The sequence below is a fragment of the Gobius niger genome (assembly GCF_951799975.1).
Source record: "Gobius niger genome assembly, chromosome: 1".
Lineage (NCBI taxonomy): Eukaryota > Metazoa > Chordata > Actinopteri > Gobiiformes > Gobiidae > Gobius > Gobius niger.
In genome coordinates this window covers 63,500,381-63,517,235 of record NC_136852.1, presented here as the reverse complement: position 1 = coordinate 63,517,235, position 16,855 = coordinate 63,500,381, and the positions used below count along the sequence as shown (strand labels likewise).

The 16,855-nt window shown below is 42.9% G+C and overlaps 1 protein-coding gene and 1 long non-coding RNA gene across 5 annotated transcripts in view; both read right to left on the bottom strand.

Annotated features, from left to right (window-relative positions):
• Positions 1-16,855, bottom strand: part of LOC306974783 — a 321,619-nt gene that overhangs the window by 153,422 nt on the left and 151,342 nt on the right. The gene's annotated exons all lie outside the window — the stretch shown is intronic.
• Positions 1-16,855, bottom strand: part of sema6a (sema domain, transmembrane domain (TM), and cytoplasmic domain, (semaphorin) 6A) — a 193,199-nt gene that overhangs the window by 32,252 nt on the left and 144,092 nt on the right. Inside the window, exons 16-19 of one of the 4 annotated variants that reach the window (XM_079571679.1) lie at positions 10,907-10,965; positions 8,820-8,840; positions 8,590-8,610; positions 146-328 (exon numbers count right to left, since the gene is read on the bottom strand). In XM_079571679.1, coding sequence (XP_079427805.1) covers positions 146-328; positions 8,590-8,610; positions 8,820-8,840; positions 10,907-10,965 — 284 coding nt within the window. The remainder of the gene's footprint in view (positions 1-145; positions 329-8,589; positions 8,611-8,819; positions 8,841-10,906; positions 10,966-16,855) is intronic. The other 3 variants (XM_079571681.1, XM_079571680.1, XM_079571682.1) reach the window with 3 other exon arrangements.

Genomic DNA, 16,855 nt, shown 5'->3' with positions numbered 1-16,855 from the left:
GCATGTGCAACCCCTCATCAGCTGGAAGCAGTCAGGCAGTCGTAAATCTCCATTATATCCCCACCCACCCACCCTCCCCCTCTCCCACAGGTGACACCCCGGACCGAACCGAGAGAGCTGGTGGCTGTGGCGTTCCAAGGCTTACCATTGGCTTCGGGCTGAGTCTGAGAGGGTACGGCCAAGTACGGGTCGTCCACTTTGTCTGAGCTCAGGATGGGGGGTTCCTTGCTCTCCATCATGCGGCCCCGCCCCAGGGGCCCGTCGGCGGCCTCGGGAAGGGCCGAGGTGGGCATGGACATGGGGTAGTGATGGTGATGGTGGTGGTGGCCTGAAGGACACAGCACAGGTTAAAAAAGGCACAAAGGGGGACGAGAATGGGGAAGGAGAAGCACACATGCACATGTAAGGCGGGTCACATTGGCATCTTGAGTGGGCCAAGTCGAATCAAACCAGCCCACAATTCATTTATTAACAATTACATCTAAACGTTATGAAAATGCTGTCACTTCAGAAAGTTAAAAAAGTGGATTATGCCTTTTCTGCAAGACTCTGCAATGAGCTAGAATAAGTTGACAAATATTGCACAGTGAAGTCACTTTTTTTTTTTTTTTTGCCCTTCCTGTCACAAGGTTCCCTCAACCGCATTCTCACGCTGGAGCGGCCAAGCAGGGCAGGTGTCTTTGCTCAAGGGTTCAGCAACAGCTTCGAGGCAGGAGAAAAAAGGTTGACCCCTGATTGATTGGCAAACGCCTCCGCTCTTAGACATATACATTTGGAGTCACTGAGGTACTGCATCGGGGGGGCCCTGGTCAGCTCACAGACCAAGATTATTTTGCACTTGTCAACAAAGCGGGTTTCTTTCAGCTGCGGTGACACACACAGTGACCGTCTCTGTCTGTTCTCACCCACCGGCAAGTCATTAGCAAATGAGTCTGTCTTTACATATTTCCGCAGATGGACGTCCCCTCTGTCCTCCCTCCCTCCCTCTCTTTCCTCCCTCTGTTGTTCTGACTGATGTGTCAAACCTCCTCCGGGCCTGTCACACTGCAGCGTTTCTTCAGCATCACACCAGGGAGTCTACCTTTGATACGAAGGACATGAAACTCAACTTTTTCCTTCTTTCTTTTTTTTTTTAAAGCCCATTCTCTTATTGAACTGTCAGTAACTTTTCTATAGAGCCAAGTTTCAATTTTGATCCAATGTGTGAAGTGTTATGTATGCCCACTGACCCGTACAATGGAAGAGGCCGTATTGCTCGGCACGAGGCATATTGGATTTTTGATATTATATTATACAGATAACTTCAAGGATAGTGGATTTTTTTTTTTTTTTTGACATAGAATAAAACTGCTCACACTACGATGATGCAGTTTCATACATTGTTATTACAGACTACAGTAGTGAAACATGATGCTGTAGCCTGTACAGGGAAGAAATGTGTTTAGTTGTTTGTGCTATGGAGTCAGCCTTTGTCATTGTGCATTACAGAATGTTAGTAGGTTATTTGTTCTCTCAGTACTTCCTCATAACATATTTGACTTTCCAAGTAACACCGAGCATACATAAAGATAAAATCAGGACTATAACAGGTCTAAGCCATGTCTAAACAGGGTATAAACATGTCTAAACCTGAATAAACACTTAACTGAAATGCAATACCAAAGCTTATACCATGGTCTGGGCTATACTCGAATACTCGATTCTGATTGGCTGGTGGGTGTCCATTAAAAAGTGATAATGTACACCTAGTCCAGTAAAAGTTTAATAACAGTTAAATCACGTTCTATATGTTTGTTAAGTGCGACGTCACAACTTCCGCTTCCAGATCCTAGCAGACAAAAAAAGACATTTAAAAGCTCTTATATTAAAACAACAATCAATATTTCTGAAACTCAACAGAGAGTTACTGAACCTACTTATTTCTCAGACTCCTGAGCCAAAAATGCCGCACCTACTGCTAAAAAAATATTATTTACTAAAGTCGCTACTTTCGGGGTTAGTGTAGCTGCTACTCTACGCTAGCATTTTCCCTGCTAAACCCGGATTTACGGATTTTGGTAAATATTACTTTTATAGCAGTAGATGTAGCATTTTTGGCTAATGGACCTAATAAATAAGTATGTTCAGTAACTCTCTGTTGAGTTTCAGAAATATTGAAGGTGGTACACGTTTCTTAAATGATGACGTCACAGCTCTACTTTCTCGCAGATGTGCGAGAAACTACAAAAAACTCTTTAATACCACCATCAATATTTCTGAAACTCAATGGAGAGTTACTGAACATACTTTTTTATTAGGCCCATTAGCCAAAAATGCTGCACCTACTGCTATAAAAGTAATATTTACCAAAATTGGTACTTCCGGGTTAGCGGAGGAAAATGCTACGCTAACCCCGGAAGTAGTGACTTTAGTAAATATTACTTTTTAAGCAGTAGGTGCGGCATTTTTGGCTAATGAGTCTGAGAAATAAGTATGTCCAGTAACTCTCTGTTGAGTTTCAAAAGTATTGATGGTTGTTTTTAAGAGTTTTTTAAAATGTTTTTTTCTCGCTTATTTGCCAGTCTGCTAGGACCCGGAAGTGGAAGTCGTGATGTTACACTGAACAAACGTATAGATACAGACGGCATCTCTAGAATCGCCCATATATGGTCATGTTTGAAAACAGTTAAGGGGGGAAACAATTTGGATATAGTTTTCTACTAAATAAAGAAACAAAGACATGGAGAGGAGCAAAGTGGTTCAACAGCCCATAAATACATAAATAACGGAGAATGCTAACTTGATGCTTCATGTTAGCATCGGGCTAGTGCTAACGGTTAGCTAGCGCTAGCTATAACTGCCGTTTTTTCACTTCTACTGAACAATCTGCTGTGAGAAAATTCCATATGGGCCCGATTTAGACTTGACTTTATTTATATTTCATATTCCACCAGAAAATGGCTAAAAAGAGTAAAAAATGGTGTTTCTCTAAAGATTCTATTTTCCCCCTTGGCGAAGCCCCGCCCCCTTCTATGACGAGATGCCGTTTGTATCCATACTCCACTGCAGCTGCTTCCATAGTGACGATAAACAATTGAGCTGGAACTAGCTTCAGGTAAACTGAAATAACTCCTGCCCAGGACTTAAAAAAATAACATATATGAAATTATGTTGCATTGCTCTGGGGTTTGCGCTCTGAGAATGTCACACCGAAATTGTCAGTGAAAAGAAAAGAAAAAAAAAAAAAAACTTGTGGTAAATATAACGAATTAAAACTTTCGCGATTTGCTTCACATCTATTTCTGTAATAAACACTTGTTGCCACTGTAAGCCTTTTTCATCCATTCTTTTATGCACCATCTGGTATTCACTTTTCTCCAACAAAAAATTTGATTCTTCTCCCCCAAAAATCTGATTAACACGACTAATCATTCAAGCTGTCTCTCATGTTGCTGTAGCACTTCATTCTTGCCTCCTCTCTTTCCAGTCTTATCGCCGAGAAGCTATTCTTAATTTGTCATATTCTCATCATCGCTCATATCACACTCCTTTATCAACAGTCGGATCCCAAAAGTGTCCATATTGGCTCCTCTGCAGCGCGGCCGGATCAATCATGAGCAAGATGCTATTAACAGTTAATGAATTTTCTGCCTTTGCACTGTAATTAAATCTCCTAATGGCAAAATGAACCGGTGGCCAATATTTGAGATGGGGGCCATAACGCAGAGGGGAAATGACAAAGGTGATGAAACTGGGGAGAAACCAAATTTAGAAATTGCTTTGCTTTGGCTACTTTTTTTGAAGTTTGAAGACTGGCTGACATAACAAAGAGATCTTTCATGTGTGGAGGGGGAATTGTGACCACATTCATGAGGCATAACATCGTGACCAGTGACACCTGGGTAGCTGGAAGCGGAGTCCTCCATGTTTGTTGAGGATAAAGAGCTGTTGTTGTTTGAGGTCGACCGATATCCCCTTAACGCCGTGTGTCGCTAATTCACGACATACCGTTCCAAAAACACTGATAATATATTATTTTATATAATTGGAAATAAATTCAGGCGTCAAGGGTTTAAATCGACCGGCCGATATATTGGGCTGAAATTTGGGGATTTTATAATATCGGCTATCGGCTGATCTAGCACTGATAAAGCTAGCAAGCTGCTATTTCCGGGATTGAAAGTGATAGAGACTTCCCGTTTTTTGCATTGAGGTCAGGGCTTTAAAATGTTACCATTATATTATTTTGAAGCACAGAACCTAGAGAATAATAATAATTCATTTTAACCTCTGTAATTGTATTTTTGATTGCCGTGCAAAATGGTTAGCAACAGTATGCTAATGCTAACGGTAGAATGCTAATGCTAGCGGCAATTACTCAAAGCTGGGACAGAAACTATGATTGAATCACCTTGTAGGAGTGGCCAAGTACTTATGTTATTTACAGGATTATAAACCAGACATTTGGAAAAAAACAGCCTAAAATATCGGTCAAAAATATCGGCTGCGCATATCAGCATCGGCCACAAAAAATCCCCAAAAATCAGCATCGGCCTTAGAAAAACCCGTATCAGTCAACCTCTAGTTAAAATCAGGTCCATATGAATGAGACACAAATGTTATTTCCCATTCTTACATTAGAAAATCAAGCAGCTTTTCCAGTCAAAGTGGAAAACTGGCACAAGAAGCTAACGATTAGCATGACGTTAATGTTAGCAGCATGGTTACCATTATCCGTTGTTTATGTAGCTATAATTTGCACCTTTTTTTTTTTATGTCTCTCTATCTTTATTTGGTAGAAAATACATAATGAATTCAGCATTTGTTAAAATAATTGTGCAGTAGTAGGCAAAAGAGTTATGTCCCAACTTTGGCAGCTATATTGTCTGTATGAGAGATCAGTGTGCCCGGCACTCAACAGGCAAGGGGGACTCATGTAGCCTAACTGCGACGTCGCTGGTTCAAAGCCTCTTCAAAACGTTTATTTTTTTTTAAAACTCTGTTGGTCTTAAAGAGACTATACAGAGTTTAAAAATGTTAAAACTATGTAAAGTTCCAGCAATGTCCAAATGTGTAGAATGAGCTCAGATATATTCACCACAACTGCCTCTGAAATCCTGCACTGTCATTCAAAAGCTTAATAGAGAAGGTGCAGTTACACGTATGACCTGAGGTGGCAGTAGTGAGTATAAAATGACCAACTTGCATCTAGCCCCTTTAAACAGTGTAGTTTAATTTTGAACCAAAGGATTTGTGGAGAGAAGGCCGAGCAGTATAGTCTGAGCAAACACAAACACTTTCATAGATCAAAAAGTTGAGAAAATTGGTTGAATTTTGGTCTTTAAGTTTAAAAGATAGCCTTACTTATGCCAGAGAGATATTATTCCTGCATCTTCCAAATGTTTTCCTTTTTGTGACTGTTTATCTCCAAACCATGCTAATCACATTACCCCCCCACACGAGCCTCCCCCCATAATCTTTGCACAAACGCTATAGTGCATTCAGTAATGTATTTAAGCCTCATACTTAAGACGAGGCATCTCTAAGAAGGCTGGCAAGGCTTTTATCGACAGTCTTCGCGAAGTCTCTCTCTCGGTTGAGGAAGTGATGGCGTTCAGCGTGTTTGCAGATGCGTTTGAAGAAGAAGAAGAAAAAAAAAGGTGCTGGTGGTATTTCATGAGCCTGAAGAAGCTGCTGGGGAGACTTCTGCGCAACACACAAGCATCCGCCACACCAGCTCGCCGGCTCCTCCCTCTCCTCCGTGTGGCGTGGCAATCATTAAAATGATTTATTTAACTATTGGCCCAAGGCTGAGAGATTAGTGTGACAGGCCTATTTTATAATTCATTCCTCCACCGCCAGGGGAAGCGCAATTCAGATGACACACATAGAGAGAGAGAGCCTCCGAGCCTCTCCGCGGATCAGGGCGAGCGAGCCAGCGAGGGAGGGGGGGTAAAAAAAGGCCCTAAACTGCCGACGGAGGCACATCCTTCTCTTTCCACAGATTAAAAGACTAGTCTGAGTAGAGGAGTGGAGAATAGAGAGGGGGCATTTGCTTATCTTCAAATGCATATCTACCACCAGCAGATAGACCCAGGGCGGCGTGCCTGGTTGTAGTGGGTGTTTGTCTGGCTGAGAGTGCGCGCGTGTGGGAGAGGATTCACCGCTATTGGGGAAAGCGCACCAAGCACAGCTGCTGTTTTTCTGACCCCGCGTTTCCACGAGGGGAAGAGGGATGCTGCAAAAGGCGGGGACACGCATCAAAGCTTGGATGCAAATGGGTGCAATGGAAGCGGGTATAGCAGGGTAATGGGAAGTGCGCTCCAATTTGGTTAAGTAGTCCCAATCTATACACTGTGTCCAGAGAACGTTTGTACAAGCACGAAAACTTTAAGTTATAATTTAGACTAAAGACTAATGTGTAGACAAGTATGTTATCGTATTGGCTTAATATCCACACTGTAAGAAATCACAACACATCGCAAAGTCTAAGAGTCTAAAGCAGAACTGTGTGGTAACTTATAAATGTAATGTGTTGTTTAGTATTGATTAGTATATTGCTATAGATACAAACGGCATCGCGTCATAGAGGGGGCGGGGCTTCGCTAAGGGGGAAAATAGAATCTTTTGGGAAACACAATTATCCACTCCTTTTAGCCATTTTCTGGTGGAATATGAACTTATTTATCACACATGAATAAAGTGAAGGGTAAATCGGGCCCATATGGATATTTTATCACAGCAGATTGTTCAGTGGAAGTGATAAAATGGCAGTTGTAGCTAGTCCCAGCTAGCCGTTGGCATTAGCACGATGCTAACATGAGGCATTGTGTTAGCATTCTCTGTTATTTATGTATTTATGGGCTGTTGAACCACTTTGCTCCACTCCATGTCTTTGTGTTGGAAAGTATATTCATAACTCAGCGTTTGTTAAAGTTTTTTTTTTTTTTTCAGTTTTTTTTATTATGTTTTTATTAAGAGATATGAGACGATACATTACAGGTTTACCAAATAGTGAATCTACAATCACATTTGTTTTAACATAATGGCAAATATATTAACCTGTTTTGTCTCCAGCCCCATGTTAAAGTAGTTTTTGAATAAGTAGAGAAAGTATAGATTTTTCTCCAAATTGTTTTCCCACTTAACTGTTTTCAACATGACCATATATGGGCGATTCCAGAGATGCCGTCTGTATCTATAACATCATTATTGCACTCTTCAAAACACCCATGGATAGTAAGCTTGCTTGCCAAAACAGTTTCTGAATGTAAAGTACGTAACAGACCTCTCTTCTGGACAACTTCATGACCTGCACATTTCGAACAACTTTATGACCATGAAAACCTGCTCCCTTTTTGAGCCGGCTTGTCCCTCCACCAGAGCCCGAGCTTTAGCCCGCGCATGTTCTCAGTCCATGTGTACTGTAGTTCTGTGGGAGCATATTCATCACTACGGGGGATCGCACCACCACAGCTGCTGTTTTTCTGACCCCGGATCTCCACGAGGGAAGAGGGAAACGCAGCGGGAGAGGGGGAGGGCGGGGGGTGTACAGCCAGGGGGGGGCGGTAGAGAGAGACACAGGGATGCTTTGGCTTTCTGGATCAAAATATCAGCTGGTCTCATATGGATCTGGTTTGATCTGACGGCGAAGACGTTCTGCAGCGGAGACATGCTCACTGGGTTCCGTAAGTAATTAGGCAGGAGAGTGGGGATCCGAGTTCACAACAACAAAATGGAATCGAACGTTATTGGAATTTGATTTTTTTTTTTTAACTCTACAGTATAGTGAAAGACTTTATAGCCAGTGGAATTTAATAGAACGTGCATAAAAGTAATCATTTATCTACCTGACACTTTTACATGGGTTTAAACTGATTCTCGCGTTAACTTTTGGCAGAAAGAACAGCCAAACCTAATCAGCTTCTTGGCAAAATGAAAGTCAGCCTGGAACGTTTCCCAGTTGAGCAATGTTCGGTCTAATAAAACCTGCTAGCTTTAAAAAAAAGAAGAACAAAAAAGATCTAATTCAATATTCAGTTATTTCCAAATGTGTTTTTGTTTCAGTAATGCGTATTGTTTCCTTTTTTCTGTAGTCACTTTGCTACGTTTAGTGACCAAAGAATAAACTCCGAGTACCTGAGAAATCTGGAAGCTTTGGATCAGCGTTACTCGACAAGATGCCAAAAGTTCATCGCTACGTCTAAAAATAGCACTACAAATATAAAGCAAACATGGCATACATTTCGGTTACACTTTAGCCATTGGATCTGCAATAAGGCTTTCAAATTGGACGATTAGCATGTTTACTTGTTATCCAGGGACATATGTGTTCATAGGACAGGTATTCTCTTACCATCTTTTATTTATTTTTTTGGCCTATCCTGCTTTAATGTGCATGCATGAGGCATTTCTCCAGCAACAGAACCTTTAAACCACCAGCAACCACCAGATCCATCCAATTAGCCACCCAAAGGTCATGGGCTAATCGATGCTATCACATGGGGGAATCACAGGGGGAAGGGGGATCACGACGAGGCCAAAAAAAAAAAAAAAAAGCTTCAACGCTAGTCTCCTACTAAGGGGACATTATGGAAACACTTTGTTTACCTTCATCGCTGGAAGGATTGTCTATCAAGGAAAAGAAGAGAAATGTAGTTAAAAAAAACCCATGTCGTTAATAAATTTCAAATGGGGGCGGAGTTCTCATCTCCTGGAGAGCATTGTGATTGATGGAGGAGATGAGCGGGTGTGGCTGGGTTAAAGACTGGAGGGTAATGAAATAGATCCCCACTGCCTTTTATTTGATTGCCTCGACAGGGCAGGCATAGGCTACTCACCATTCAGCGCCACGAAGGTATCTGCAAGAGAGGAGACAAGAAATTAGACCAAACGTGTTTGTTTTTCCGCGGCCGGTCAAGAGTTTAGACTTCTGCCGTGACTTTTTAAGGTAATTCAGAATTGACTTGTAGCTCAATATTGTTTTTACAAAAGTGATCTACGGACCTCTAAGACTAATGAAGGTTCAGTGCTACGTGTTCCCTGGACTAAACAGATGGGAAACAGAACACACTGCTGGGGTTTTTTTGTTTTAAAGTATGATTAAATGCAGATGCCGTATTGAAAACGAATCTGCGGAACATTCCAGGTTAAACGCTGATATGTCACGTTAGCAATTTAACTGTCAAAAAGCCATAACATGCTCCTGATGACATGCTATTCACTGACAGTGCGATGGATTATCAAAATGTTTGCCTCAAGACATCTTGGCTAGAAATAACGTAGCTTTGTGTTGTCCTCTTAAGGTCAGGACACACTACATGATTTTTCTAGTCTTAAATGATTTCATATAGGAGGTCCACACCTACACGATTAGATTCAGTGTGATTATAGAACGTCTGGGGGTTCACACATATATCGACTGAGAATCGTAAGAGCGAACACACTACACGATTCTGTCAAACAGCTGATGTTTTCTAACACAGCGCGTCTGTCCTCTCTACCGCTTCATTTCTCCTCCGGCTTCAAAAACTGACCCCAAATCCGCAAAGATAGGCCTGTGTTTGTGAGCGTGGGAAAATGTGTGCGTGTCCCGATTGGTCAACGGTGGCAACAATGTCACAACACCGCAGCGCTAGACTACTGCTACTACGAAGCCTTCAACGTCAAAGTTGGCGACACGAAGAAGCGGGACGTATTTCAGTGGATTTAATAAGAAAAGGAGACGAGATGGAAGTGGCGGAGGAGACAGTGGAGAAAGTTGAGAGGCTAGCTGCTAGCGGTGAAGTGAAGCCGAACAGTTCGTCTCCAGTTGAGAGAAACAAAAAACCTGGACTTTTTTAAAGCTAAATTGAAAACTTTCCTTTTTAAGAAAGCTTATAATTGTTGATGTTTTTTAATGTGAGAGTTTTCTTGTAGCACTCTGAGATTCTTTGAATGAAAAGTGCGTTACAAATAAAATGTATTATTATTATTATTAAACTGAGAAAGTGCTGCTAAACTCTGTTCGCGGTTGAAATGTAGCTTGAAAAGGTGGTTGTCGTGAACTTTTGGCGATATAAAATTGTGCTGTTTCGTGTGGGCCATGAAATGAGTTGTTTGTGCCGCTGTTTTGACAGAGAAATGAAAAAGGAGGCGCTGCGGTGTTTTTCTGTCTTTATTTCACTCTGTCGTTGGCCGCTGCTTTCTCTGTGTTCGCTTTGGGGACAGTAAAATCACCCACGTTTCTCCTGTGCGTCCAAAATTGGGCTTAATGATCAAACATGTTTGATTTCCTACGACTGGAGTCTAGTTACGTCTTTCTGCTGCCCACACTACACGATACGAGTCCAGTCCTGACCCCCCCACACTACGAGACCCGACTCCGTGTGACTGCCTTCGACTAGCCACGACTCGAGAAGACTGAGAATTAGAGCCAAAATCGGGCATAAAAGTCGTGTAGTGAGTGCTGACCTTTATTCGATATTCAATACTGCTACTGCTGCAGATGTTGGAAACCAGTTAGTCCCATCTGTGCCATTCACTTCCACAAAGCCAAACAGTGTACACGGCAGATAATGACTTTTTACAAACTTCTGTGTCGCCCGTCTTGTCTACTCTCCCAAAATGCACATTCAAGCCTTCCCAAAAAAAAAAAAAGAAAGAGCCCTTCTGGCCTTTTTGAATGTTTGCGTTGTTCGTCCTAACACTTTCGCAAGAAGGCGCCCACTCTTTGCCCACCAGGGACTCTATTGACCGAGGGACCAGACACGCAGCGGGAGGGGGACACAGAGGACAGATGGACGGTCCCGAGCATGAAGGGGGAAGATTGTGAAGCAGGAGAAAAGGTGACAGTGGCGCAGTGTTGGAAGTCTGCTGAGGAGAAGGAGAAGAAGAAGAAGAAGAAGAAGAAGAAGAAGGAGAAGAAGTGATGGTTGCAAGGGCTTACTTTGGCAGTCTCCCAGGCCATCTGTGTTGCCATGCGCCACGTCCTGTTCAAAGGCCGATCTGCGGAGAGGAGAGCAGAGAGACAAACGCGGTCAGTGGATGGAATAAAAAAAAACAAAAAAAACTGGCCAATAAGTAGCCTCACCGCACCTTACAAAGCCAAAGCTACGGGAGAGCCACAAATAAATTGGCCCAAAGAGCGAAGCAAACAGTGTAGGCAGCTGAGAGACGGTCTATGCTGGAGCTAAATCAAAGAGGAGCAGTGGTAGCAGGTACCCTGGAGGCCTGGAATCACTGTGTGTGGAGAGAGTTGTCAGGGTGGTACTGCCATAGGAGTGGGTGGAGGAGTTAAAAATAGGCTTGTTTTTTTTCCCCCCCCCAGTAAAGTAGTCATACAGTATATACCTACTTTCTCAAAACGTCATGTGTAATGACTGGTGTTGACTGAATGCAAGGCACAAACTTTCTGTTTCTTTTGTTTTCCAATGACCCACATTTATAAAAAGATTAAAGCCTCCCTCTTTAACCAGAAAGCCCTTCTTTGTTTGGGAAAGGAGGAGAGCAGGAACAGAATTTTCAAAAGTAAACGATCAAGCTCCCTCCCCCTTCCTCCCGATTGGTCCTGGCAGGCTGGTTCACTAAAGCTGGTTGACCAATGAGGATCAATGAACTCAGCTGATTCTATTTACATGCAGCATGATGAATAAATGTCGTCCTGTGATCGGAGGATTCGAATCCTGGGGGCGCACTGGCGTTGTGTCCTTGGGCAAGGCACTTCACCCTCCTTGCCTCGAGTGTCTGTGTACACCGGTGTAAGAATGAGAGTGTGAATCGGTGACTGTCTGCTTGATGTAAAGTGCTTTGAGTGCCTAAAGCAGGTAGAAAGGCGGTATATAAATGTGACCATTCAGTCCAAACGCTTGATTCTCGCGCCGCTAGTGGTCAGAGATCCAAGTCCACAGCTATTGTTTCACCTGAGCCACCGCATGCGACAACAACACATGGCAACCGCCCTTCAAACAGCCGCACGACCATACACAGCACAGGCGTGGGGACCAAAATGTTCTTCCTTGTGATACACGTTCTTTTTTTCTTTTTTTTTTGCTTCACTCGCAAACCTGAATTGTGTTAAGAGTCTGATCCACTGGCATCACATGGGCCAGCGGCGGCTCCAGCGAGGGGTAACCACGCTGAAGGGCCCATCATGCGACGCGCGGGGCGGCGGGGGGGGATTGATGAGCGGCACCGCAGTGAAAGATCTTCTTGTCAATCAGAAACGAAACTTGCTTTATTCCTGCAAGACCACCACGCAAGACAGTAAGAGGATCTGTGAATCGGAGCGGACCAACTGTCAGCCGGGATAAGAGTTACGCATGGCAGCTTCTCTCAGCCTGCACCCAACACACCACCACCTTCCCATTAGCAGCCCACCTTACCCTCCCCGCAAGCTGCACACGTAGCATGAAGAGCGATTTATGGTATTCTGATTTTCATGCACGGATTGATGGTGAATGAACCAGTTTGTAAGGAAAAAAAAAAAGCTCAGACATCCTTCCTCCTGCCTCTGGACAATTATTCAGAAGCCATGGGCAGCACCGGGGGACACATCTCCAGATCTTGAATCAGAGTCTTGTGTTAGGAGAATGTAGTGGGAGGATTAGCCAAGAAATACCTCACATGGTTTTGGATTCAACCACGCAGTATACACGGTATATGATTCCCAAAGTATTGTGCATCCCCCACGAAACAAGAATAGAGAAAAGATAAAGCGCAGATATGGCTGCCTTTTTCAGGAAACCTCATGTTTTTTAATCTTTATGAGGAAATTTAAATTTATGCATTCTTTTCTCTCTCTGCCCACTTGACAGAAGCCTAATTGGAACGGGGGTGGGGGGGGTGGAACCTCTTAAAAAACAATCCTTCAAGCAACACCCAGCGTGCCCCTCTTTTCATATTTTGGAGGTGAATGTAATCTGCTTATGTGATTTGCCTAATATAAACAGATGTAATTACATACAGTAGCAGATGCCGGGTTCTACAATTAAATCCGTCTCACCAGAAACACCTTAGAAGCAAGCAATCGGATTTGAGAAATGCATCCACTGCAGAGGTTGACGACATTTTTGTTTAGGATTTCATCATTGCCACTAAGATGTAGAGGCAGTGTGTTTAACCTAAAAGGACACAGGCTGGAAAATGTAAAAAGATAGACATAGGTAATTTATTCACCAAGGCGACGCTAATGTAAAGGTTTGACCATCACGCTTTTACCATAACCTCTTTGGCCTTTGAAACACAGTCCAACAAGCACTTCCGACTCGGTGCGGATGAAAAGAGAGTTGCTGTGTGGTTTTTTTTTATACTCGGCATGAATTAGCAATGAGAAAGTCACAGTCCAGATGCGGCGTCTGGCCTCGTCTATGCAAATGAATAAACTGTTAGCGCTAACTCCCATTGAAGGGCTCACGTCCTGGAGGAGGCTGCGTTACGACAACAGCGGTTCATTCAACGCGCTACTACAGACAGTTCAACTCTCGGTGAGGATCCACTACAGCTGCTCGATGCATATTTAACTCAGCCTCTGAATTCACCGTACACAACTCGGAGGCATTTGGCGTTTTATATAATCTTGCATCAGACGGGATCCTTATGTGAAGCGGGTGGGCGCGCCGCGTGGACTCCTGGTTGTTGAAGTGGGTCAGGCAAAAATAGCATTAATTATTAATACAGTCAGCGAATTTAGTCAAAAATGTAACATAGCGCAGCAGAGTCTTTTTAAGCTTACCTTCATTTATTTTAATTTACTGTGTTGACAAGCGTGCAGAGGCTATAATAATCTCAATCTTCAAAGGCAGACACCTTTGCCCGCTCAATAAAGCATGATTTGTGGCTTCAAAAATGGATCTCAACAGCAGTAAATGATCCTTAATGCAGTGATTATGTTTTGTTGTTGACTAGTTTAACCCATTTATGATTATATGCATGAACAGGGAGTGACTGGGAGGGGGGACCATATTGCTTGTCCAAGCTGTTTACAGGCAGTAGGTATAAGAGGCATTACTGCACATTGGGGGGGGGCTGGCATGCGATGGGTGAAGGGCCAGATGGATGAAGAAAGAGAGAAAGAGAAAGAGAGAGAGAGAGAGAGAGAGAGAGAGGAGAGAAGGCTCGATGGCTGCACAGGAGAGGAAAGATGGGTAAAAATAGACGTATTGACAGACTAGGCTGATTGAAACAGATGGAATCACGATAGAGATCAAATTGGAAATCACAAGAGCTGTCTCAATCGAGAGGGCTTCATGATCGTGTTATAATGAATGTGTTTCGTAGACAAATGTTCTTAAGCCGTCATGAGGACGTTTCGCCTGTCACTTCGAGAGACTTTGTAAATTATACCAATGCAGAAGGAAGAAGTTTACCTAGCGTCTTAGAATAAAGATGGATGGCACCAAAAACAAGGTAAAACCCTCTCTACTTTTTGAGGAACGAGGCAAAACAACACCAAAACAAACCAACACAGGTCACCGACTTAAGATAGCAAAATAAGGAGAGAGAAATTTTCTCCGGATTGGACCGGGCAGGTAAAGCTTGGTCTCATTGGTCAAGGTTGTGGCACCGGGGATTCTGATTGGTTGCCGAGATCAACAAAGGGCGGGACTTAAAGAATATTACTTACATTGTATCAAATTGCAGGTCAATGCGGTCAGTTATACACAATCTATATAATTTGAATATACAGACTATCACTTTAAAGGGACTAGATGCAAGTTGATCATTTTAGTACTCACTACTGCCACCTCCGTTGTTTGGCGTAACTGCAGGTTCTATATTAAGCTCGTGCATGACGGAACTTCCCGAATTAACATCTTTTTGAGTGACTGTGCAGGATTTTAGAGGCAGTTGTGGTGAACAGCTTATTCTACATATTAGGACATTGATGGAACATGTCGGGGGATAAAAATACTTCATTTTAACTATTTTAAACTCCGTATAGTCCCTTTAAGAACTTTCATCTGCAACAAATAATTCCTGTACGATATAGAGCTTACACAAACTGACATATTTACTCTATTTGGTTCAATTTTATACTGTCTATATATGTGGTCAGACCGCATTTGCTGTGGCATTGTTTGAATATGCTCCTGCAATGTCCCAGTGTCGGGTTAATCTTTTCACCAAGATCTTATTGATGATGGGAGAGTGTGAACCACTGCTCAAAACCTTCTCCAGCACATCCAAAATATTCTCAATGGGGTCACTCTTTCACAATATGAGCCTCATGAATCCTGGCACTGTCATCTTGGAATATACCCGTGCGGTCAGGGAAGAACGTGTAATAACCTGGTCATTCAGGATGTTCAGGTTCAGCTGATCTCAATATTTGGGCGCATATTAGTGTTGCTGAACCGAGACCTGACCTTTATTTTTGGTCAGGTAGTGTATAATGACAATAACACATAAACTTTCCACCGTTATGTGAACAGTTTATTGCATTCTTAGTCTTGTGAGCTAATAACAACATCCCAAAAGACACCTGGTCAAATCCGGCTTCTCTCATCTAGGAATATTGCGCCATAACACCCAGGGAGGTCATCTGCCCTCTTAATGCCTGTGTGCCTGCTCCAAAAGTACAACCTCAATCGAAGCACTCCCCTCTGCCCTGTGCACTCAAATAATAGGCCAGGCCGCGTGTGTGTTTTCTGCTTCATAGACCTTGCGTGCACATATGGGTATAAGTCTGTGTCTTTTGCCGTAGTGGCCTGCCAGACCCGACAATTTGGAACACAGGGATCAAATTCGTTCAACTTCAAATAGCCGCTGGTGCCCTGGACCTTTTGTTATGACTTCATCAGCAAAATGTTTCTCCCAACCTCAAAACTCTGCGCCGTGTTTGTTCAGGGAGAATAATCCAGCTTTTTATTACAAGTGCGGCCGCAAATTACAGTCACCGCGGTCATCTAGCTTTTCCCTTCACCCGGGCCTGCACGGAGCCAACATCTCTTTCTTTCCATTCCTCTTCCAACAGGCCTTTCAGCTGAGGGAAATTGCAGCTACGAGCCATTAAATTAGAAAAATCAAAGGCGACAAATTGTAAAAAACAAACGCCACCGGGCGCGACAAACATTGTATGATATGGTCTAATAAAAGTTGCAAAACACACACGCGCTGTCAGTATTGTAATAATATCACTGCTTCAGAGACAGTGTTATGGTGGATAGCTTTTTGTGGGGGGTCCGAAATCAGAGCTGTTTAAAGGAACAAGCAATGAGTGGATCGCGAGAATTAGTCTTATAAATGATCGTCCATAATAGTGCCTTAAAGGGCCTATAGGGAGTTTAAAAATGTTAAAATGATTTATTTTACTCCACCTACATGTTCCAGCCATGTCCTAATGTGTAGAGTGAGCTCAGACCTGTTCACCACAACTGCCTCTAAGATCCTGCACTGTCACTCAAAAAGGTGCCACTTCGGGTCCGAATTGCCATCATGCACAAGCTTAATATAGAAGGTGGCGTATACATATGGCCTGAGGTGGCAGTAGTGAGTATAAAATGGCGAACTTGCATCCAGCCCCTTTAACACCTCTTTAGCTAACTCCTAACTCCTCTAGCATACTAGAATTCTCACCCTACACATTATAACGGTAAAAATAAACACAAGCAGCAACATCATTTACCACGATTTCACTACTACATTCATTTTATAGATGCAAGTTGGAGTTGTGTCTCTTGGCGTATAACTGACAACGTGCTGTGGGAAATGTGCGGTCAACCAAGCGATTCATTTTACAAGCAGAATGAACCACAAGAACTGTTATTATTGCAGTAGTATGGAGTTACCTATAAAGGGCAGCAACTCGAGCAATGAGCTGTTAAATTATACGTAATAAAACCAACACTAATAATCAGGAAATGGCTGATTTCACAGGAGGTATCGTTCATAAAATTTT